This window comes from Drosophila takahashii, chromosome 3R (genome assembly GCF_030179915.1).
Source record: "Drosophila takahashii strain IR98-3 E-12201 chromosome 3R, DtakHiC1v2, whole genome shotgun sequence".
NCBI lineage: Eukaryota > Metazoa > Arthropoda > Insecta > Diptera > Drosophilidae > Drosophila > Drosophila takahashii.
This window is the reverse complement of record NC_091681.1, coordinates 22,852,104-22,877,977: the sequence shown is the minus strand read 5'-3', so window position 1 is coordinate 22,877,977 and position 25,874 is coordinate 22,852,104. Positions and strand designations below refer to the sequence as shown.

Sequence of the window (25,874 nt, the reverse complement as noted above, 5' to 3'; positions counted from 1 at the left end):
GGTCTTAAGAATTCAAAATATTATTAAATTAAAGATTATTCTTTTCGTACAGAACTAAGCAATCCTACATCATTGACGAATTTAGCAGGTGTATACTGCGCTTCAAGGCGATGAGGACGGCAAGTGCAGTTGAGAGAATAAGAAAAAGGAGGCGAGGTGGGGTAAAGCACCTGCACTGCGCACATCTCCTGCAAAGTCGAAGCGTAAATTGATAAGCTGCAAGTTGGGATAGGGGGCAAAGCGAGGGAAAGTGGGAACACACCAAACTGGTTGCAAGCCCTTCTTCTTAAAGTTTACTCCTCGCCACTCCACTCCACTCGACTCACTTATTAGTGCCAGCGATTGACATGCGCTGCCTTCTGTTTTGCTCATTCTATGCAATGCCTCTTTTCCTGATCCTGCTGCTGTCTTTCTTGCTTTCTTGCCGTTGTCCTTAGCTTACTCAGCGGGATTGGAGTTTGAGTGAGACTGCTGACTGCAGACGGCCAGAGACTCCTGGCTAGATAAACATTCAGATTCGGTTCTTCTGCCTTTCGACTTCGCATTGAATAGTTGCACGCAATGTAATTGACAGTGCCAGCCATTCTGTCCATGGCTGACGTCACAATAAAGAAAAAATACCTTTTCGAAAGTGAAGGCACACTACAGTGGTCATTCGAAAAAAAAATCATTAAACAATATTATGAGGGTCAAAAATAAGTTTTTGTCACAAATTAAGTATACGACTAGTTAGACATTAGACGAAATACACAAAAAAGTGTTGCATACTTGGCAGGGCTAGTAATTTAGCCCTTTTAGTTATATGTAAAAGTTATATTTAACGAATATAGTTTATATTTTAAATTAATAAAAAACTAAACAAATATATTATACATCAAAACCGCAAACGATAATGGAAAATTTATGCGTTTTAAAAAAATCTCTTTCACAAGCGATTAGCTTTTCAAAATAGAATAGAAGATCGAACTATGAGGGACGACTGTACCTTTAAGAAATGCGAGCAACCTGAGGCATCACCATATGTCACATGCGGTTAAAGGTGGATGCAGCATATGGCCTATGGCATAGGGGCTCTGTACATCCAATTGGGTTCTTGGGCACGGACATTTTGCCCATCTCTTGTAGGTATACGAATATGATTTCTGGTTCTCTGGGCTGCAGTGTGCATTTCGTACTCCTTGTTCTTTTGCGCTTGTCAAGTGGCACATGTGAATAAATCATTCGCGATAAGCGCGAAGTGAGTGCTCATGTTTATGGCCTTAATGGCTTTAGTCACACCAAATAAAATTTGCATTTCACGGCAGAAAAAAACCAAATAAATACTGACTTGAGATAAGTACGAAATAGAAGAAAAGTACGACTTTAAGAGATGCCATTGAGCGATAGCACTGATAGCTCTTAATTACCGCCTAATTAATTAAGAGATGAGCGATGTGCCCCGAATTTTCACTTCCACTGGGCACTGTGCTGGAAAGAGTCGGCTCTACAGCCTGTGGCTGTATGAGTGCGAACACGCCCCCTCACTGGATTGAGCGCAATGCGAGGGTGCGAGCGAGATAGCGTGGGCACTTCCAAGACGGTCTTGGTTGGTCGCTCCCTTCCAGTCGCACGTATGGCGTTTCGTCCGGAACGCCTGGCATTGGAACGGCGTTCGCTCTGTCTCCCTCCCACGCGGCCGCGTCGCTTGGCGATCGCTCGTTGCCAGGACGACTGGAAAGTGGTCAAAACACACCGCCCGCGTGTTCCATTGCCAGGTCGTTCCGCCAGGACTGGTTTTTCCATTCGTTTCGCGGCGCCAGCTCAGTTCTTGTTGGAATCTCAAAGCGTTTACGTGGCGCAGCGCAGCTAAAGTCGCGTTTGAAAGAGAGCGAGCGAGAGCGAGGCAGAGAAAGAGTGAGCTCCCCCCTGTGGCCGAGCCGTGTGCGAGCGAGAGAGCAAGCGCTCCTCCGCCTGAGCCGGGCCGTGTGTGTTTCGTTTCAAATGCCTGCGTTCCGTCTGTCCCAGTCCGTTTTTTTGGCACTGTTGTTCATTCGCTCATTCACTCGTTTCTGGCGCTCGCGTGCAGTCGCTGCTCCCTCCTAACGGTTGTTCCGCCGTCGCCAGAGTCCCGCTAAAGGTGCGTGCGTGTGTGTGTGCGTGAGTGACCCCCCTCCCGGCGACACAAAAAAAAGTGAAACAATTGAGGCGAAAAGCGAAACGCAGCACGCGATACCCTGTAACTGGAGGTTCTAGAAAGGCTCATGAACTTAGGAAGTCACATGTGCGAATTGCAGACTGCCGGCGGTCATTCACTCCACTCACATTTTCACTATTCCGATTCCGATTCTAAAACACCCACGCTCCCTCTCCTGACAAATGTCACTTTGACAACTCGCCTCCGGTTCCTCTGCCGGCACCTCTGCTGGCGCCTCTGTCAGCGGCAGCGGCAACGTCAACGTCGATCGTGCCGCAAAATGATTTGCGTGCCGTTCTTGCGTTAGCGCTTTTGGTTCCGTGCCGATTTTGATTTCCTCTGTTCTGTTGCATGCGTCGTCATCGCATCGCAAACATCACCCATTGATAAACCAGAGCCCACAAGCAATAACACCAGCAACAACACCAAAAGTGCAAGTGAAAAAGCAAAAGTGTTGCCACGAAAGAACCAAAACAATAACCTACCAAATTGCAACCGCCCGAGTCAAAAAAAAAACATAAACAACAACCCAGTTTAAAGCAATTGAGAAAGGATTGAAAGGGATTTCCCACATACAAAAATTTGAGCAGGAATATTTCTTAGAAAATACAGTTAAACTCCTAATTTGCCTCCTAATTCATTCAGACTCTAGTAAAATTCTTCCAATATAATAAATTTATAATTTAAAATTGGATTAACTTGTCTATCTTATTTCTTAAAACCAAAAGATTCCTTTAAAAATGTTAAGTGTTTGATGAGCTTAAACGCTAATTTATCAGATTGCTTACAACTAAAACTCCTAATTAGTACATTATACAATTCGGATAGACATTATACAATTATAAGCAATACAAATAGTACGTTTCATCTTTTCATATTTTTTTAACTTTATAAACCTGATTGCTTAATACCTCCGTCGCTTTGCCTCATAGCTGTTTCTTGGTACAAGTTTTCTTAAATGTCAATTTGAGAACTTAATTCTTAAATAATTAACCCAAGTCAAAAACAATGTAATTTATGATTTACTTTTGAAATATTAATTGAATGCCAAATGCATATTAAACAATATTCTGAAAAATGGAGAATAGAGTTTTGGATGTTTGAAAGGCTGTGCAATTATTTAATTTACAAATAATAAACAAATTATGAAGTTTTATAGAAAAGCACACGACACAACTGTTGTGCTTAGGTTGGAAGTCAATTATCAAATTAATCTAATTGGCCTGCTAGCATTTAGATTTGTGGAAATATTTTTCCGAAATATTTAGAAATAATATATGTACATTTTATCTCTGCCAGAGGCCAATTACACTGAAAAGATCTAATGGTCCAATCAAAGTTATAGTTTTCAGTAAATCATACAGCCCGCAATCGAATAAATAATTTAATCGCTTACCCATCACAATTCCCAGCCTTTCTCAATTGCTGAATCACAGTTTCGTATAAAATCCCTCTCATATAGCTCCAGCCAACTGAAACTACAGTGCAATAAAACAAAAAAAGGAGCGCGAGAAATGAAAAAGCAAACAAAATGTAAGCGTGATGATAATTAAAAATAAATACAAAGAAGAAAAAACGAAATTTACGCGTGGCTACAACTCCGAAACCGAAAACCCGCAGCAGGATCTCAACGGATCTGATCGCACTCAGCTTCTGGCTGTCTGTGTGCGAGACCGTCTGTGTGTGAGAGTGTACCCAGAGCAAGCCAAATATCAATAAATAAAAACCAATTACAAAAAAAAAGAAAGAATAAGAAAAAACGAAGAATCAACCTGTTCGACAGACAAGCAGAAGGCAGCAGAAGACAACGAAGAATTGATACGAAAAATAATAAGAGTAAAAATCATTCACGACGGCGACCATAACGAACTCCGCCCTAGCAATGAGCCAGCTGGGCACCGTCTACGCCACCAAGCGAAGGCGACGCAACGGCAAGAGGTGAGTCCGAGTCCCAGTTCTCAGTTCCCAGTTCAAGACCCCTTTCAAGTCCCAGATCCAGTCCAATCCCAAGATACAGATACAGATTCAGATATAAATGCACAGCGGGAGGCGGAATGTTTGGGGAGCGGGATGGTTCGTTGTTGGTTGCTCTGTTATTACTGAAAGATTTCAATCAATGCGATTGGCTGCACTTGCCACTTACCCACTTGCCACCTTGTGGCGCCACCCGCTGACGATCCATCAATCTCGCCGTGGCTACTGGTCTTAAATCCCCAACATTCGATTATTAATGATCCATTCGGTATTTGTTGACAAATAGCCACAGCCAGTGACTTTTGACTTGGCCCTTGGAAGAAAAGGGGCATATCCCCTTATTTCTTTTTTTGCCGCCCGAAAGTCTCAAATTGATTTGCATTATGCATGTCGGGGCAGGTTACCGTGAAATTACAGTAGCCAAACCGTTGATGGAGATGATGATGATGATGTTGAACGCTTCACGATGACCATGATGATGGCCCCTCCGGCTGTTCGCTGGGGGAGATCGGAATCTGCCTGTCCCAAGGTGCACATAATTTCTGATAATTTTGTGTACTTAGCCGCTGCATCAGCACAAAAGAATAATGTTTTCAATATAAATATATGAGAACTCACGCATTATCATGAGCAGCGCCGGTAAATATGCAGAAAGCGAGCGGGAACTGCAGCCCCGGACACGCCCCCCGCCGGGTGCAGAAAAAGACCACCGATCGCTAATGTTGCGACCCCCATAATCAAGACTCACTGATCAGCTTCAGCGCCTTAGCCTTGAACGGGGTGAAGAACAGGCAGCTCAAGACTGAAACGATTATCGTCGAAATAGCGAAGAATCAGGATCTATTTAGGATAACAGCACGATTATTACGCGGATTGGTTATCGAACTGTATTTATCTAGCGTAAAAAATTTGTTCGTTTAGCTTTAATACTACAAACAAGTATTAGAAAGTCATTAATTAACAATTTAAATTGGTTTAAAAATTGTATTTTTATAAATTTTTGAGATTTTGTTATAAATTTTAAACTGTCATCAGGTTATAGAGTTGAGTTCTTTAGGGAGCTGTAAAGCTTGTTTTCTTCTTCAGTTCCTGTTGTACCTATATTTTCATTTCGTTCTAAAATTCTCCTTTTATTAAAGTTCCTAGCTATGCCGTAGAACTTCAACTTAATACGTTTAACCATTGACAGGCAGTCGCGTAATTCGCTGTTCTTTGCAGCTTGATAAAGAATGAAAAACAACACAAAAAAACAATTACGCTTTACTGCAGTTGGCAAAACAGAAAAATACCTGGGCCTTCAGAGTGCCACCCCGTGGACCCTGGCTGTGACTGTGGGCCTGGCTCGAAGCTGACACCGCGACTCTGACTCGCTCGACTGACGCAAAATTGTCACCTTGCCTCTCCCTGCTGCAATGCACACCTGCAATTATTCGAGTGGCAGGTCGAGAGCCTCACTCATTTTTAGGGTTTTGCGCTGTGCGGCGGTACCCCTCGATCATAGTTTTTATTTTTAATGTTTTTAATGAACTGATCAAAAAAATGTGCTCTTCTTCAAGCTTTGAGCTATCCCGGCTTTGCTCTGTTTTTTTTTTTTACAACAATTTAATTGAGCTCATAAGTGGCGGGGAACAGCTGCCCTTTGATATATGTACGTATAATGTATGTATGATCCGTACCCCTAGCTCCTTGCGAATATTACGCATACGACGCATGGGCTGGCCTTGCTTTTAGTCATAACATTTGGCCAGGTTTGCGCCTTGCGTGCAAGTATTTTATTAGGACTTTATCTATTCAATTGAATTCTTGCAATTTTCAGCACTAAAAAGTTTGTGCCGTTGAAATAACAAGTTCCGAAATAGGAATATTTCTATAAAATAAAATAAACAAAAAGACGGCTTTTGGTTTTTGTGGTGCTGTTTAAAATTATTTTCCTAAATTGTTGCTTAATTTTATTCGACCTTAATGTTTGCTTTGAAGTTTTATTTAATCGAATGATCTGGGAATTCGCGGTATTTTACTTTCCATCCGTTCTTCCTTTGCCCCCAAATGCAATCACTTCAGTGCACGGTTTAATTGGAAGCCATTGCATCCGCTTCTGAGAGTTGTTGGCCATTACCACAAGTAGTTAAAGTTCTATACTGCCCCTAACCCCTAAAGCGTTGCGCCCCCATCGCAGCCCATCTCCACCCCCCGAAAACACTTTGCCCCTCGCTGTTGGGTTCCACTTGTTGGTTGTTATGGATATATCAGTCCTGCTTTTGCTTTATTGATTATCAGCTAGTTGTTTATGCTCTCTATGTGAGCTGGTTGTTCCCGCTGCAGCTAAGCGAAGGGGTTTGTGAGGGTATCCCTGTTATTGATTGCTGCAGCTGGTATCCTTTGCAATGCTCCTTTCAAGCTGCAGTTGTTGTGCAATTGTAATTAGCCACGTTTCAGTTGCAATTGTTTGTGCTGCAGTTGTCGGAGCCTTTGAGCAGCGGTTTTAAGTTCAAGCGCTCGTATTTAATGCAGCGGTTTGATTGAGTTGCAAAACTTGTTGGTTGAAAGTTGGGGGCGGGAGAATTTCATCACAGAGCGTAAGGAAATACCAAATAGTTTTGTAATACGAATGTTTCTTAAATATCTGAAAATTATAAGCTTTTCTTTAATCAATTTAAATGTTGTTCCTTTATTTTAAGCTGTATTTTTTTTCTATTTCAAAATTATATCTTTAAAACACAGATCTTCGAAAGGGAACCGAATCTCTCTTTGCCCACATCAAAAGTTAATTACCTTCTTTATAACTGAACCTTCAACCCCGCAATATTCCGTCTCTCATTTCCCTCTGTAGCAAATTAATTTGTGAAATTTTTGATGAATTACATTTCGGAGTATATGAATTGTTGTATTCCCACATGCCGAGAGATCGCCGAGTGGAAAACCGCAGCCCACTGCGACATATGTTTTGGCCGGTTCGGTAGGAGCACGGCTTTCGGAGTCCCTCTCAGTCGACTGGCCATATGGCCAGGACCTATTTCACATAAATTTGGAAGTCGCAGCTCAATTTAATGTTGGTCAAACGGACTGGTCTGACCAGCCGGCGGGCGTTGGGATGAGTGGGTGGGGGAGACACCACATGGCTTTCGGTGGTGGGTTGCTCATTAGTTGCGCCTGCGCCCTCCTCTCAAAGGCCATGGTTCACATGGGGTTAAAAGTATCTCGGCTTGAAAGACCGACTGGCGGGTTATTCTATTTAGTTAATTACAATGGAATGGGGGGTGTCGGAGATCGGCAGATATAGTATGTGGGTTGAATGACATATGCCGAAGGGATATCCTTCGAAAATTAAGTTAAAGTTCCTTGTCGGCTTTTTTGTATACTCTCTGTCGATTCATTTAAAAACCTCGATTACTCTTTTTATGGACGATTTTCTATTGGGGACGCCGTGGAAAAACGGCTTTAAATGTTTTTGCTACCGTCTTTGGCTAACCGTTTTTCCACAGCCAGTTCGCTTCAGTTGCTTGCCGGCGATTATCCGTCTGCTGGTGTGTGTGTGTGTATCTAAGTATCTAACTATCTCAGTATTTAAGTATCTATATCTATTGTATAGCTATCCCAGCTAATGCCGGGTGCCTGGTGTCCGTGTGTTGGTAATTAACACCATTGCGTAATGCAGCGTATCGAAGCCTAAATAGTGCTGCTCCATATGCCAAACTGGGCGGCAGTTGCAGTGGGGCTTTGAGATTTTTGCAGCCAGGAGAAAGGGGTACGCCGATATCAGCCATTAAACGAGTACGACTGTCTCTTTTCATATCTCTGTCTCATTTGGGGCAGCAACTTTGTTGCCATTTAATGGGGCTGAGGTCCCCGCTTCAGTCGTGTTGAGTCGCTTAAGGCCTTACAACCGATTTAGATGGCCTAAAACCATTGATTTGTCAGACTTTCTGTCTGGCCAACGGATCAGGATCTCCTCGGCTAGGGATCTCTGCTCAGTGTCAGTGAACTGTCAAGCAGTCGAACTGCCCGGGTTTGCCCGTAAACGTAAACGTAAGCGTAAGACCACCACTAATCCATAAGCCAACGAATACCCGGCTGACCACCTGCATTTGGCCAACCCCGAGTGTGAGCCTAGCCCAGGTTAGTCAGCGAAAGCAAAACAAAAGAATTTTGAATTAACCCAAAGCGTTCCATTAAAATCCACCACCGGTGGTGCGGCCGGCAGTAAAAGTTGCAGTTCCAGCAGCAGGAATAGAGGACCATGGCACCAGGACCACTGCCAGGACGCACTGTAGCCTTCTGCATTTTACTTTTTTTTCTGTTTCTCTGCTTTTTCGAGTGTGCGCTGAAGTGGAGCGCCCAAGGGGCTGGCCAGGAGCGGGGTGGGGTTTCCATTTCTACCATGCCGTTGGTGAGCAGGAGGTGGTATCTGCCCCGGGCAGGTGATACTTTTAGTTACCTTTTCGCTGCACACACAAAACCCTGGCCAAAGGGATCGTTTAACTCTGGCAGTGAGCTTACAAAAGGCTCTTTAAAATAATGAATGGGGGCTGAACTGGATTGTAACGAAAAGTGTGTCCTAAATATCTGTCTTATTCAGCTGCTAGAGCAAATCAACGTATCATAGCTGAATGTAAATAGTTATTTTTTCTCATTATGCTTTCGGAAAAGCTAACTAAAAGTTTAAAGCTATTTAATTAATATTTATAAAAACATTTGTAGTCTATAAATGTTTCGTAACTTTTCAAAATATTTGAAAATTTATATTTAATTACTATTTTTAAATAAATATAGAAAACCATTGGATCCTTTTTTATATGGAAATATAGAATATATGCTATTACTTGTATGACCGTTATAAAGTCTTTTAGTATTAATTAAGATGAACGGAATATGTTTCTTTCAGATTGAATTTCATTTATCCCATTGAATGCCAGCGAAAATCGAAATCAGATACAAATTTGAATAATTATACGGTTCCGCAGGATGATAAATGATTAAGGCCGAAATGCCAAATGCGCATCATTAGCGCACAGTAGCCCCTTTTTCCATTCTTGGCCCAATCCTGCGCCCCACTAAATCCAAAGGCCGCGCCCACCGTCGAAGGCAGGGTGGAACCCGCCCCCTTGGCCGTCTTCTGCCTGCCGCTCCCCCCCTGTTTTCTCCTTCTTCCTGTTCCTAATTCGCCCACTACCGATTCCACTCCCTGCCACCATCCCTTGCCGCCTTCCTTTTTGGCGTTCGCAGCTGTCAAAAGGTTTTCAAAGTTGCCTTTGCCCGGCGCTTTGATGTCGCCCCCGAATGACTGTGTGTGTGTGTGTGTATCTGTGTATTAGCTACCCAAGTGTGTGTGTGTGTGTCAGTAGTAGATACATTTTTTCCCAAAAGCCCACATGGCCCGGCTTTGGGGCTCCTTTCGGTGAGAGACCAAAAGAGATTCCGCTGCGCGAATCGCAAAAATGTTTAATCGATAAAATAAATGAGTTGCCTTTGCCACAGTTTAGCCGTTGTTGTTCTTGTTGTTCTCGTAGTTTCAGTTCCCTTCGGCTGGCACAGTTGACGTTATTCTTGTGCGGAACTTTTGCCGCCCCATAGAACATCTACCACTATAAGTATACGAGTGGGAAGAAAGGAACCCAACCTGACAAGGGTAATCATAAAACTAAAAACGGCCGCACACTCACACTGTCCTGCGTCGTTATAACCGTAGTTTTATGTACTCACTGCAAGAATGTATCTGGTGGATACAAATTGCTTTTGCCTCGGTAGATCATAAACTAAAGAAAGCAAAACGAAAAACTTTTAGCGATGGGAAAACTGTCGCTATGCCCCATAGATCAAACGCGATTGTCGGCCTCTCCAAAGCCATCGATAACATTTATCACTTCATTAAGCGAACGGAACGAACATTCCTCCGCCTCTGTTTGTACAATTAATATGCAAATGAGTAGCGAGGAGAGACGGGAGGGGCAGGGAAGATGTACTGCTTGTGGCATCTTAATGTGGCATCATCGCATTCGAAATATGCAAATAATGCGTTTAACAACTTAATTCGGTTCACAATCCATTCAAGAAGTGTTTCGCCCCTCTGACGATTAGCGCGGGCCGTGAACCTGAAGCCTGGGACCGATTCTGCCGAGATTCTCATTCGGAGTCTTCGGTGGATACACATGAAAAAAAGAGAGGATTCGGATAGTTAAGGTTTCATTGTTTAAGTGCCTAAAAATAAATCGGATTAAAGGTTTAACTCTAAATTAATCTTTAGTTTCCAGTTTTTTTATTATATTTAATTAATATAATATACATATACATATTTTTGTAAACCATTTTTCTAATTTTATTATAATAATAATAATTTTAAAAAAGCTGTGTCTTTACAAAAACTTATTTCGCGAAAAGTTACAGAAATGAAAAAGTATTTACGACCCTTTGAAGAACATATCTTTAATAAAATAAATTACCGATTATTATATTTTAGTTTTTAAGATAGACTTCCTTTTATTTATGGTGTATAACCTCTCCAGGTCCTCCAACTTCGATCCACTTCTTTCTGCTCTTCCCGCCGCCTTGTTATCTTGACAGAGTTGCGCGATCGTTTTGTAGTCGCTTTTGGTTTCAGCTACTGCCTGGCGATTCGATTCACTTTTCTCGCTTTCGGGTTGACAAAATTAATGAGTTGGCCAGGCTGCGAGGCTCCTCCGATCTCCTCACACTTGCTCTCTTTCTTCCTGTTCGCGCTCCTCGTTAATTTTAACAGCTTTGGGATGCTGAGCCTTAAAATTTATGCGTGAATTTGGCGCAGATCCATTAAGTGGTCCATAGATTAGGAGGCTCCCTTTGTGGCGGCTGTGGCTAAGTGACTGGACCAATGTTGCAGCACGGTAGCACACTATATAGTGGCATGTTCCTCAGTTGACAGCTTCCCTAAATGGCGCTTAAATTCGAGCCTCGCTCTTATTTTGTTTTGACATTTTTATATGGCGAAATGTAAATTCAATTAATTGTGACATTTTCAAGGAATACCAGGCTGACAGCTCGATATGTTTTTAAAGCCGGGAATGTTTGTTATCAACAAGTGGGTGGTTGTTTAAGAGTATGCAAAATCAAATTAGTTGCAGTAAAAGTGTGAGCTGTGATGACCCACAATCCGTATCCGTATCCGTTGGTGTTGTTTAGAGTTTTAGGTTTTGGACACGCCACTTGGCGTTTCATAGGTGCCGAAAGGGTTGCCGCTCTTTTGGTGGCCAGGGGGGCACATCTATCAGGTGCAATGGCGGCACGCAGCTCTCGACCAGCACGCATAGGCCAAAGTCAAAAGAGCCAGCTGATGAATGAATGAGTGTCTGGTCTGGTCTGGTCTGCGTGAGTGTGTGTTTGCTACTACTAACGGTTTGCTGCGATTTTGGCGCCAAATCGAGCGTGTTATGATCAACAACAACAACAGCAACAGCGGCGGTAGCAAAAGGCACCTGAACACGCTGCGTATGCGTAATGCTATTGCTTTGCATGCAAGCCGGCCAAAGAAGCGAACTGAAGGCGTAGACAGCTGAGCTGGATGCCGTGAACTCACGTGCCCCCCAAAGGATTGCGTGTCATTTGTTTATAAACACATCACAAAGGCACGAGCAGCGGTTCGAAGCGGGGGTGCCGGCTTAACACTGCCGTATGCAAATCCAAGACAAAGGGTCGAGGGGTCACAGTGGGGATTAAGCAACAATCGACACTTGCGAATGGCAATGTGTGTTTGAGAGGAAAGTTTTCGGTTATTTGCCAACTTTGCAAATTGAAACAGTTTTACCCCCAATACCCCAGCCTTGCCGGAGGACATTTTGGACTGGTGTTTGTAGAGCAGTTAAAAATATATTTGCAACATGCATGATTGTAATGGATTTTTTCAACAGAATAACATTAAGTCTGTGTGTTCTAAAATTTAAAAGAAAATCTTCGTAAAAAATTTTAATTGAATTTAGTTCAAATAAAAATATCTTTTCTTTATGATTTTCTATAAATCTTTAATTGGCTTTAGAGCTTGTAAATTCATAAATAGTTTGTACTGTGTTCGATAAAGGAGATCTATAAAAGATATAGGATAAATACCGAAACCTATTGCTAACATTTATTAATTAGTTTAATTATTTTGTTTGTTTGCTTGTTTATATAATGTGTTTACTTCAAGCTCTCCTATATCTCTATTGCTTCGGACACCATGGGGCGTGGTGCGTCGGGATTTAGGGCTTATATCTTATTTGTTAGATCTCCGGACTTTGCTTTCGCCGTGCTGTGGGCGAGACGACAGCCTTGGACCTTGCAATTTGTGTCAACCCAATCGAGACACACATATAGTAGTATACCGCCCCGGTCCGCAATCCCTGAGCTCCTCCCTCCGATCCAGCGAACGAAACCCCAATCCCAAAAGTCGTCCGCATTGTAATTTCTTTAAAAGCAATTCATTTCATAATGGGAAAAGGAAAGAAGAAATGTGAAGAAGAATGTCGAATGGGTGGGCTGGGTGGTGGCAAAGCAGGGAAGCAACGAAAATGGCGAAAAGTAATACATGGGGAAAAGTGTATAGAAAGGACGAAGTCGCCGACGACGACGACGCTGAAGGAGAATAAAAATGGCTTTTGGGGGCTGAAAGTTTCGAAGGAACGCGGAGCAAAAGGCACACATACACACACTCGGCAGCAGATATCCTTTGTTGGCTGGGATTCCTCTCCAAACTCTCTCTCTCTCTTTCTCGGGGCTTTTCTTCTGCCTGACGTTTTTATGGCCCCAGACAAAAGACTGAGCCACCTTTCACCTTTCTCCTGCGGCCACTAACACCACCACCGAAAGTTCTTTACTTTTTGGAAAGTTGTTTATGGAATTAATTTTATTCCCAGTACTTTGCCTCTGCCTTTGCCGTTTGCCCTTGCCATTTGCCATTTGGCTTCTTTTTCTTACCCTCGCCGAATATATAGATAATAAGAAAATTATACATTTTATGCCGCAAAACTGAGAGCGAAAAAAAATAATACACCGCATTGCCCCCAATTTGGCTGGGGCCTCAATTTGGCCTGGCTGGAAATTATTTCTATGTCGATTCCCTTTGCTAATTCGCAGCCTTGACTCGCGAGTCCCCCCAGTGCATTCCGATGCGTCTAACGGTTTCGTTCATCAATATAATCATCCCGCCGAGAGATCCAGCTATAAGTTCGCTCGTTTATCCTTTTTTGCCCAGACACTGATCATTTTCGAATTTCTCCGTAATTGGCTATTTCATTAAATGAGTTCTTTCGATTTGATTGGGTTCAGAGGGAGAGTTCTTCTTCCCACATTTAGTGTCGATTTGTTTAGCCACTGGAATAGAAATTCCTATCTCCAATACCCGTGTTATCCTTTGGCTGCGGCTGCAGGGCGACAAGTTGGCATTCCTTCTCCTGCAGGACAACACCTTGGTGGCACGATAATAGAACTGGGATTGGGATTGTTCCGATATCAACTGGGGAGATTAGCCGGCCGGCGACAATTTGAGGCAACATGTCGTCCAGTTTTGTGACATCAAACGGACATGCCACTGACAATTACCCGGGAACCCGAAGTAGTGAAGAAAAAAGTGTACAGGACGAGGTCCGCCAGCCAATTAACTTAACGCGACAATATCCTGCAACAGTTCGCGTCCTTTTTTTCTTTCCCGTGTTTTTCTCTTGTGTGCAGCCGGGTAAAAAGTTTTTCAAATACAAACAGCACACACAAAAACTTCAGCGACAAACAAAAACATCTAAAAAATTTCAAACAGTGACTAAAAAGCCACGCAAGCGGAGGGCAAAAGGGTTGCGGTTCGGCCATGAAGGGGGTCGTCTCATAAATTACAACAATAATTATATTTAATTACCGCAATTAACTTTGTAATAATGTCAATGAAAATGATGAGACAAAAAATGATTAAAAAAAGAACACAGCCGAGCTGAAAGAGCGGGAGACCCCAGCAATGCAGCTTATAAAGACAATCCGGCTGAGCTGTTCCGCTTATCCGCTTACGGCCACATATAATGATGAATTAGCGGTGAAGCTTTTGAGTCCAACCACGAGCTAATCCACATTGCCACCACTCAGTCCCGATTCCCCATTCGTATCCCCTCATAAACGGATTTTGCATTTATGAGTTCTGCGGTTCTGCTATCCCTCACAAATACCATAATACCTTTGGCTTTACAATGGTATTTTCGACGGGTCGGGCTTTTTGCCTGGGTCCTCGAACATTTTATGACATTTAATTGGAGTGGTTTCAGATTGCGGTCCCGACTCCTGATTTGTGCCTGTATCTGTGCATATTCCCGTTTATGATTTGATTCATGGAAACTGTTAGAGGTGGAGCCCGGTAATGGGCCCGATTAACTTCCTTGAAACGTAGCAGGGAATTAAATCGTGAAAATATAATGATTTATACATATGAAAGAACGGATCGATTACTTCAATGGACTATGATAGCTGGAATTTCCAAGACAATACTGCAAGTCATGATTACTTATTCCAATGATATAATTTAAATCGTAATAAGTTTTTTTATGAAGTAAGATTCGATTGATTAGTAAAGTTAATAGAATACTTTCTCGCATTAACAAAAGAGGATACAAAAGGTGCTGGTCATTAAAACACAATCTAATCACGCATTATCTTGTGCAATTCACCCACTCCTGGCAGATCGACTAATCAGCGGAGCAAGTGGGCATAGCTAATCGAACCAACCCACCCTGGATTGAGTGTCCCTTTTATGGTTGTAATCCTTGACCAGCTGGGGGAGGATTGAGGTCCAATCCTCTGGCTATTATTATATAGTTTTCGGGTAACTGATAAGTGCAATTAATAATTTTGACCTTTTCAAGTTCACGCCACCTTCGTCCGTCGTCCGTCGCCAGCTGACGCGGTCGAGGCCTCTTCGCTCGTCGTTCTATTTAGGGAGCCACTTTCCATTTATGCATGAAAATTGTTTTTAATTTCCCTTTCACTCATTCTCATTCCGTTTCCCTTGTTTTCACCCCGCAGCCTGAAGCCGCCGCCCAAGGATGGCGTCACAAAGAGCAATCCATCAAAGCGGCATCGGGAGCGCCTCAACGCCGAGCTGGATCTCTTGGCCTCGCTGCTGCCCTTCGAGCAGAACATCTTGAGCAAACTGGATCGACTGAGCATTCTAAGGCTGTCCGTTAGTTATTTAAGAACCAAAAGTTATTTTCAAGGTGAGTGCTACTAGTATAGTATAGTATAGAATAGTGTAGAAATGGGGGAAAACACCCTCGCCATACGGCGCGTAACAACAATTTCGGCCTATTAAATCGATTATGAACGGACTGAGGAACTCCCCGTTCTGGGTTTGGTTGGTCAGACTGCGGCCCAGACCCTAAACAACATGACTCATAAATGATTCAAAACTAATTTCAACGCCGCGCCAGGAGGTCCTCTCCTCCCGAAAAGCGAAAAGGAGCGACGGAGCGACAGACAAACACACGCACGTGCTGTTGGCGGATTAAAGAACAGGAAGGAAGCGGCCAGCGGCATGGGGCAGTCTAGGCCAAGGCGACTAGGGGCTAAAAAACAGAGGGTAAAATGGGGAAACATCTAGAGCTCAAAAAAGCTACTCCAAAAGTATGAGGAAAATATACACTAATCTTCTGGGAAAAATTGAGATCTCTTTTTAAAACTATAAAAAATCCTTAAAACATTTTTATAAAATCCTTAACGGTTTTAAAAATATCAAAACTATTCTCCTAAATTATTAGTAAGTATTATTCTTTTCCCCCAGTGCCTTTAATATTCTCTGCCGTCTAGTCAGTCGGGAGCAGACAAAGTGAAGCCAGGAGGAACTGGCATATGTATCTACTTCTCTCAGGGGTGCTTTAGGCTCACTCGGGGTAGTTGAACACACTGGACGAGGGAGGAAGGGGTCAACATATTTGTTTAATTTAAATTAATTAAAACAAATGCAATAAACTCTCGGGCCTTGATGGCTTGATTAACGATTCCGTCCGAGCCTCAGCCTGAGTTCGTTGGCATTTCGCGTTTGTTTTTTAATGACCAACACGAAAAAATGAAAATAAAGAAAATATTTAATTGCTTCATTCGCTTTCATTTGCGATAAAATTGGCAAAGAGCGAGAGGGGAAGAGACCGGGCATGTGTGGCATGACAGCTTTAATGGGGTTTAAGTGCACAAAATAAAGCGCCTCTGAGACCGATAAACACATCCTGCCGCCCACGTGGCAAAATCGAAGAGTGACAGCGAAAAAGGTACCAGAACTTTGGTAAATATTTTGACAATTAGCGGTCAAGCGTAGTTCAGCGTTAATTGCACTGGCAAACTGTTGGCTTAGAGGAGGCACACACACAAAAAATAAGGAAAAAGGAGCAACCGTCCGAGGGCCACGTGCCTTGTGAAAAGTCAATATAAACATTAGTTTCCTTTGCCAAAGGGGGCATCCCCCGAAAGGACTTTCGGGGCACCTCCTCGCAGGACACTCCAAGTACATACAACAACGACGACGGGTTAATGGACCAGAACCGTTGCGGCGTGTGCCCCGGTGAGTGGCCCCTTCTACAGCCCTTCTCCAACCCCTGTCTTGTATTATCCTTCCAGGGGTTGTCACAAAACACGGCGCGAGGTCAACGTTTGTTTTCATTTCGGTTTCGTTTGTTTGCCCAGATAGATGTTCTCGGATATTATCGGGATCATTTAATTTACAATTAGTGTTTGTTTGCCTCCGAACCCTTAACCTGGGAATGGGGTTTGGAATGGGTAGGGCTATAGCTATAGCTATGGATTTTCTATAGTTTGGAGATCCGAGAGCGACGTGTGCCGCTCATGGATTACCAGCGGAAGCACTCAAGACGATTAAAATTGATTAGATGTCCACCGGATGAAGGATTTGAGGGGTAGAAGGATGCTGTCGCTCCAATGGGAAAGTTTGGCCATGTATTAAGCAGACAATGTATATAAGTATATATCTATTTTGGGGGTGAGGGATACCATCTGTAGTTGCTTGACCCTGACTTGCGCAAAAAAACTTCTGCTCCCCGAAAAACCGAAAACAATGCGGAAAAGGAACGAGCAAGAACCGAACTGCAAATGTTCTCTATACCGCTTTTGCATTTGTTGTACTGCTAGTTGGGACCACGCCCCTCCGCCCATCCCCCACTCCCGATGATTTAGTAGTTTTCTCTCTCTCCGGTATTCTCGGGCTTTTCTCTGCGCTTTTCCACTATCTCCGTGGGTTTGGTTTTGGCCGCAAACTAAATAATTAAAGCGCGCTGCTAATGGGCCATTGTCTTGGCCCCGAATGCGAGGGGGTGGCAAACTGGGCTGACAGGGGGCAACTGTCCATAATTGCCAGAGCCACCTTTCGGCTTCTGGCCATAATTGTTAAGACGCGCAATTTCTACATTTTTAATGATCGCTCGGTGCCAAAGACTCCTGTCCCTGAGTTCGACGTCTGCCTAATTGATGAGTTGCGTAATTAAGTGGCAAAGGGAGAGGTCCCAAACAATTGCTGAAACATTAGTTGTTATGACCCCTTTGATATTGATAGTTTCTGTTTTAACGATTATTATTCAGTCTATTCTGTTGCTGTTTCTGTTTCTGTTTTCTGGGCACAGCACGCTAAGCTCTAAACGCAGTTTTCCCCCATCAATTCAGCCACCCCTGGCGAACTAATGCCATTAAAATGGCTGTAAAAAACTTGGCCCATAAGCAAATTGAGTTCCCAAGAAATCGCCGCCAAGTGCTCTGCTATCCCATTTGAGTAGCTACTTGAAAGATTTGGTAACTTGAGATGGGAACGCATTTGCATTTGCAGTGGCATTGGTGTTTCGCCAAACCAACGAGTTCCCACACACGATTAAAAGAGGCACTGAAAGAAATAGCTATAATATTTGGTACTTAAAATATGAGACTTTTAAATGTTATGGTAAAATACACTTCTTAACTGATTTAATGCGATGTAAAAATGTTTTCAATTTTTTTTTAAATAACCCTTTTTTTTATATTAGTATTTCATTCAAATTTTCTTTGAAAACATAGATTGGTTGGCCTTCGGTGGTCTTTTAACTGGTTCTCGGGGGTTCGTGGGAAGCGGCAGAGCTGTGGCAACCTGCTGGGCATGTTATGAATGAATCTGCAACGGAGACGTTGCACCTGAAACATGGGACACCTAAGTCCCAGTCACCGACCCATCCACCCACCGATTATGGGCCACGACAAGGTCACTTGGTCAGCCTGTATTCTCTCTCCCCCCATTTCACCTGCAGCAAGGCATTTATGTTATTATCAAAATTGCCTACAGGCAGTTGCTGTTGCCTGCCACCAATTGGGTTAAAAAGTCTGATGAGGATGAGGCCAAGGCTCAGTTCTTAACCTATAAACATAGTGAAGCCGCCAGTTCCAGCGGCATTTGGCCAATTTTTCGTACATTGTAACATGACTTTCGTGCGTTGCTCCAGTTAAGGCCTCCCCAGGCCCCCTTAACCCTCTGTTGCCGGTTCGGTTCGGCTCAAAAACCAGACAATGAATGGGTCGCAGGCGGACATGCAATCAGTCAGGCGATGGCGATGGCGATGGCGATGCACTTGCCTACCAGCTCCACGTAGGTGTTGTTTCTGTTGCTTTCGGTATTCCGTATTACTGGTGCGGTTGTTTTTCCTCTAAGGCGTCGCATTGTCACGCCGGCCAATGCTCAGCTGATTCTACAGACATATATACCCACACTAGTTAGATTTTACTTGGGTATATTATATACATGCACTGGTAGAGGGCGGCCGAGGAGACAACATTGCGTGACTTACGTAGGTCGACACCCCCTCTAGTTCCTCCTTGCCTCGTGGGAGAAAGATACAATGTCTAAAGGCCTAGTTCAATTTAAAGTCCAATAAACGATTTAGCTACTTTAAAATTGTTGGACGGGACTTGGACTACTTCTCTTTCTGTCTGTAATTGCTGGCCAGGTGGTTGAAACCTGAAAGGAACCTTCAACAGACAAAATAGATTTGTTTATGGGATTTTATGCAAGGTTTAACCAACTTGGAAGCGTTTTTCCTTGAAGCGCCTAAAGCACAGATAATCCTTTGGAATATACATGCCTGAAAATTTGCTATTTTAAAATGTAATCACTTTAAACATTTTTTTATAAGAGGCCTTATCTCTTATCTTAAGATAGGAGTTCCATTAACGGAACTGTTTATTTATTTTCTTAAAACTTTATTAGTTGTAAAAGAATGACATTTCTCATATTATTTAAGTTTAGTTGAGGGCTCGTAAGTTTTTCAAATCTGGTAATTAAATTGATCTAATAAAGCCATATGAATCAACCTGTTCTGACAGCTCTTTTATCGGTGCATTATTGAATATTCCCCTTACCAAACAAAATTTCACGCTCCCATCACGCCTGCAATCGAACTCCCCCGCCCACCCGTTAACCTTTCCCCTTTGACCCACAACGGCGATGGGGTTGGTGCTCATCCAAAAAGCCCTGTCACTCCTGACAGCTGCCAATGGTTGCTGGCGGTGCCGCTGTTGATGCTACGGGTGGATATACACCACATAGTGTAGTACACGGATATATTCCCAACACTGGCGCTGTCAGTTTTCCAATCAAATCCGCTGATGAGTTTGACATTTCCATGACATATTTGCTTCTGTCGGCACGGAAAATGTTTGCCAAAATGTCAGAAAATTTAAACTTTATTTATTATTCTGCGCCAAGCCGTGCCACCAGCTTGGGACACGCCCAGTTCCACAGCTCCATCTCCAGCATAATTGACGCCACCTTTGGAACAAAACATAGGGAAAACAGAGGAAAAGCGGTGGAAAATCGGGAGAAATGCTGTCAGTGCAACGTCATTAGGGCGAGTATCTTTCGGGTCTTCTTCTGCTTCTTCGTTCGCTGCGCACGCTTTTCCTGTGCCTTTTTCCAACTGGTCTTTCTCTCTGTCTGGCTTTTCTCTTTGGCCACTTGGGTGGGGTTTTCCACCGTCGTCGTCGCCGCCGCCATTTTTATGTGTGTACATCACCGAACGTTGCGGAGAGTTTGTGCCCTGTGCCCCACCCTGCTAGCCGAGATTTTGCGCTTTTCCGGTCGTTCGCAGCGCAAGATTTTCATTTTCATCCACCGCCGTCGAGGTTCACGGTGGATGGTCGCCCGTACGTTTAACGACCCAATGGGGGTGGGTCCTTCGAAAGATGGAAGCGCCAGCAGAGAAAATGGGGGAAACTAGGCAAACAGCAGCGGAAAATGCAGAGAATTTGTCGTAAATTTGCTTTATTCGCCATGTAATAATACAATGTAAGTGCAATAAAGTCGCCCGGGCAGATTTCGTAACCCGAAACTCCGCAAAGAAAAAGAAAAAAAAATAAAAAACCAAGCCAACCCAACCCAGAAATTAATTAAATGAGTTTATGCACGTACAAAAAAATTAAAATATGGCGGTAACCAGAAATAATAAAAAAGCAGCGACGAGGAGTGAAATGAATGTAAACTGAGCCTAATTAAATTATGAATAATTACGGCCGCGTCCTAGGCCAAGTGGATGTAAAGGATCACGCCAGGATTACACGCACATGATGCAATTTGTTTGGGCCACATTAGCCGAAAGTTGGTAGAACCAGGGGGTTTGCTAGGAAGGGGAGGGAGGGGAGTGGCTAGGGGTAACTATTTGTTTTATCGCACTTTCGCTAAAATGAACAATCTTTCGCTGTTTTAGGGGAGAGACCTAGTCACTTTTGTTAATTTGATAAAAAGGTCAGAAAGGCCGAGATTATAGCCAGGCGACAAGGAGCTCCAGTTTGCGGTCAGCTTGGCCAGGAAAAAGTGGGGGGTAAGCAGGGGTAGGGAATGCTAACCTGCTAATTGAAATTGAAGCCGAAACTCCGAGACTTTTCCCCGCTCGCTTAGGGGTTGCACTTGGCCGGCGGTTGGGGGACGCTTTTCCTCGAGGCTTGCCATGCGTAAATTAATTTGGCTTCTGTTTTTATTTTAGCCGCTGTTTTATTTCTCTTCAACATTTTTTTATTTTACCCATTTGCGTTGATAAAAATCATAATTTATGACATCAGCTGGCGTGGCATAATTTTTGGCCAGGACAACCCGAACCACCCTCTCCGTGGCCCCGAAAACCTTTTACTAATATTGTGAAAATATATGAAGTTCCATTTCTTTTATCGTTTATCGCACATAAATCAATTTTTGTGACAAATTTATTATAAAAACCCGCTTGGCTCCCACAGAATAAAACTCCGCCGCCAAGAAATAAATAAACAAAAGTCAGGGGGTTGGGGGAAGGAAAATAAAATGAAATTTTCCTAGGCAAAATGGCGACGTGGTCGGGCCTAAGGGTGGATAGTGCTGGAAATGGAATGTGGGGGTGGGCCAAGGGGGCGAAAGTTCTCATAAAATATTACAATGACACCATAAACAATTTTTAGTACTTTGCCAAAGCCGTAAATATTTATTGTACGAGTATTTTCGGGGCGCTGAGACAGACACACACACACACATACCCATCACAGTGTATATCTATGATATATTGGATTTTTATGAAGTTACTATGGTTATATTCCCTCCTCCTTTGCGGGGAAGGTGGGTTTGTAAAACAATTGAGTGGCTTATTTATGGCCAAGCAATTTTCTCAACTTTATTCGGTTCTTTTAAGTGAATATCAAATATTTATGGTTAATAAAATATCCAAAAATGCCTCCGTTTGTAAAAAGTATTGCTATCTCTCTCTCTTTCTTGCAGTTGTTATGCATAAGGATAAGGAGGAGAACGGAGTCCTGCCCCACATACACGCACACGACGGCTACAGGACACGAGAGCTGGGCGCCTTCGAGCACGGCCTGTTGGATGGTGATATGTTCCTCCAGGTGAGTCTTCCAACCAAGTGTCCCGACTCCCGAGTCCAGCACAGAGCCCATCCAAACCCCCACCCACTCCTCTCAATTGCCTCGATTTGTCTTCATCAGTGGTTGTGCTTGATGGCTTCATTGGCCAGGATATGTGGCGTATTTCTGGCCAGGGGGAGGGGTAAAGGGGCATAATCAATCAGCGTCTTGTTAGCCGAGAGAGAGTTTCCATTGATAAATACTGGGCACGCAATCGGCAGGTAAGTGGGGTGTGGGAAACTCCACTTCCTCGCTTCGATTTCACCATTTGTATTTGTCTGCAATTAATAAGTGCTCAAATTGATTAACCTAATTGAAAATTGCCTATGTACTAACCGGAAAAACTGATCAACATAGGGGAGTGAAATGATATGGCTATGTAATTTATAAATTTTCTATTTGTAAAATCAAGGGAACATGCTATTTATCAATTAATAATTTATGTTTTCTATGTTGAACTAAAAAACTGGTCAATACAATAGAGGGAAATTTATTAAATTTTATTTAACATTAAATTATTTTATCAATTAATAGTTACTTTTAATATTTTGTTTATTATCTAGAAAGATTTATTTAAAATAAGTTTGCCTTATTGCAAGATGTACAAAATTGTTTACTAACAAATCAAGAAAGCTAAATACAATTATTTAGCGCATTTTCAAGTGCAATTGTACAACATCAATAGCTCTTGATTTACAACGATTTCACTACAATTAATTAGCAGTTATCACATTGATGCGAAACAGCTGCACTAAACTGGAGCACACATAAAAAATTATGCATTTCAAGTTTATGTGCCAAAATACGCCAATTAAATTGTCGTACAGCACACGGCGCCCCTTCAACCGCCCGCTGCAGTCCATATAGTCGACGCCTGGGGGCAGTTGCATGTTTTTGCTGAATTAAAAGTGCATGTGTGCCACAGTATTTGTTTGTTGCACTGTCCGAGGCGCCAACATATGCACTTGTCACAGTCATGACAGTTTAATTTAATGCGCACATAGCTCACCGGGCATTGGAGCAGGCGGCCACCGGGCGAGTGCGGCCCGTACAGCTGACACTGCCCCCTGACCCACCAGGCGAAACCTCCCTGGCCCCCCTTCCTCCTTCTCACCCCCCAGACAGACACACGCAATTGTGCAACATGCACTTGCAACAACCTCCTTTTTCTTCGGTTTTTTTTGTTTTTGCACATGCCGCTTTTTTCGGCTGCACTCCACTCGACACACACAATTCAATGTCAAAGTCCAAAGTAACCACCCGCCCGATTGCGGTATGCACCACATATGTACACAAGTGGGGCACGTTGCACGTTGCAGTTTCGTGTTCGCCTGCATTACGTATACGCAGGGTAGCCCGCGAAGCAAACGAGCGGCGAATTTGAATGCAGGCCAAAAAAAACGGCAGCCGACTGCCGACTGCACCACCCTTTTCCTGACTGCCTGACTGCAGCTAATTGTCGAGCTCAAAACTGCACAATTGTGCATTTCCGTGCATATTTTTAGTCTGTCTCGCAGAGAGGTCCTTTTGGCAATTGGGGTGGGGAAGGACGAGGGGGGCTCTTGAGGTGTGCATATTTAGTTTTAATACCTCGGGTATTTGTTACCTGTTGCCCATGAAGTTTTACTTTTTGCTGCAGCTGTTGCTGTTGCCGTTCCTGTTTATTATGGGTCACATATTATCATTAGAAAATGGCATTTTGTCACGCAGCTCAGTTGAGGGCTAACCCATACATACACACCATTTAATTGTCTTCCGCTTTCACTGAAAGTAAAACACTTTCAACACTTTGCTAGCCAACATGATATGAACTCAACTTTCCATGCAACAGTTTTTGGCGGCAGAGATCCGCTGAAGATATAATATATTAACTGGCAGAGCCACTTGGAGAGGGTCCGCCGCTGGGGGTGGGCTTTATTAAGCAATTATCTAGACGAGCATGGGCAAATTGGCCAAACTAGAAACCAGGCTCCTCCCCCCTGGAAACCCGCCCCCTGAAAGTCTTTCCTGCATCTGCCTAGGAAATGGTAAAATAATCGCTGCCAACTTATCAAATGTCACAACTGAAATGCAAGATTTACAAACATACACACACGGACAAACGGGGAAACAGCCTCTCTATCTCCGGATCCCCCACTTCTTATAAAGACGGGCGGGTATTATTAAAATCGCATTAGAAGACGCCGCAGACGAGCTTGTCTAAATTGTAGCTGCGCGAGCGACAGAGAGGCCTCGATATGCCATCAGGTGGGAAAGGGACGGGGCAGAGAAACAATTAGACTGTGGGGAGAAATTTTTCTTGGCCGTATAAAAAGGTAAAATGCCGCAAGAAATGAAAAGAGAACAGCAAAAAAAATGTAGAGATAAAAAAGAAATTCAAAAAGCAAGTAATCAGGACTTGAGTATTAAAATTATTAATACTCTTTAAATTAAGTGAGAAATTAATTTCATAATCTATTTTCTAACTTAAAGGATTGTACAAAAAATGTGGGTTTAAAAAACTCTTACCGGTTTTATTTCTACATGTGTTTTCTATGTAAATTTATTTATAGTCTTAAAATATTTTTTGAAAGAGCCCCAAAAAGAGTATCTATAAGCTTCGTATCACTTGACCATCTCTTTTCGCTCGCTGGCTACCGTTGTGGAGATCTTTATGACGATTATTGATGCTCGACCCGTCGGCATGGAATGATGACAATCCATGCTGCACCACATCCTTGCGGGCTGTTGATGCGTTTTAAATGATGACGCCACTTAGCATTTATGTCGGCTAATGCCAACTCTGGCAAGGAGTTGGGATACCCGCTGACCAGATCGGATCGCGACTCCCTGGATCTGTCCAATCCTGCGCCTGCTGCTCTGCTGCTCTGTAATTAGCAGCAATCGCGCACATTTTTCTCCGGCTAAAAACGGCGGGGACTTCCTTTCGATGCCGCTCGATGTGGTGGCTGCAAATTGATATTTAAATACGCCCGTATTAATTTGTGCTGTATGCTGTGTGTGCTCAGCGGTGTTGTTTTCGGTTCGGTTATATTAATTACGGCCGCACCGCCACGGAGGCACTAATGGAGCATTGGCAAATTTGTCTTTCGAAGCGGTTTGCAGGCTTGCCGGCTCAGTTTCAGTTTTCAGTTTTTCAGTTTCCTTCTCATTTTCACTTCACACGTCGCCGTTACCGTTAGTTCCAGTTGAGATCGGGCGGGAATCGCATGCGTTGCCGCCATTAGCAGTCCATAAAACCCGACTTTAAAATGCAATCAAAAACAATAATGCGCCAAATAATAAACAAAACAATGAAACGTATTAAAAACTTTTGCATGCTTTAACGGCTGCTCTTACTTTACATTTTATTTTATTTTCTTGTTAGCAGCGCCAAGTCTTTGGCGTCGCATATCCGAATAGATAATGACAATGGCTCATCTGGGGATTCGGGGGGAAGGGATTTGGAATGGAAACCTGCAATTACACCAAAATCTACCGCCTTCCCCTCTGTATCTCTCTCTCAGTCTGTTCAGTTGAAACTCATTGATTTAATTGCAAGCCATTTCCTGGTTGTGTTTGATGTGGAACTCCAGATCCGACTGGGATCCGAACTGGGGATAGGGGATACATATGCTCGTGTATAAGCGACCTGTGGCTTGGATGAAATAAGCCGCTTTAGCGCTGATTACGCTTTGGCCTCAACTAAGCGCCGCCATCATCGTGGCCGTCTTTGGAGTTACTCCTGATGCGGTCAAAACAGAGTTCATTCAAAGGGGCGTAACCAGTACGGGTCAATGGAAGAGCGCTGAAAATAATTTTATTACACATTTTACTATTATCCTGCAGAACTTATATAATATACTTTATT

The 25,874-nt window shown here is 43.2% G+C and overlaps 1 protein-coding gene across 4 annotated transcripts in view; it reads left to right on the top strand.

Moving 5' to 3' along the window:
- Positions 1-1,817: 1,817 nt before the first annotated feature.
- ss (spineless) overlaps positions 1,818-25,874 on the top strand; it is a 30,421-nt gene continuing 6,364 nt past the window's right edge. The window contains exons 1-4 of one of the 4 annotated variants that reach the window (XM_017149068.3): positions 1,818-1,893; positions 3,636-4,111; positions 15,149-15,339; positions 21,882-22,006. In XM_017149068.3, the coding sequence (XP_017004557.2) occupies positions 4,056-4,111; positions 15,149-15,339; positions 21,882-22,006 (372 nt within the window). In that variant the 5' untranslated portion in view covers positions 1,818-1,893; positions 3,636-4,055. Of the gene's footprint in view, positions 1,894-2,010; positions 2,137-3,635; positions 4,112-15,148; positions 15,340-21,881; positions 22,007-25,874 lie in introns of those variants that run through there. The other 3 variants (XM_017149066.3, XM_070217778.1, XM_017149067.3) reach the window with 3 other exon arrangements.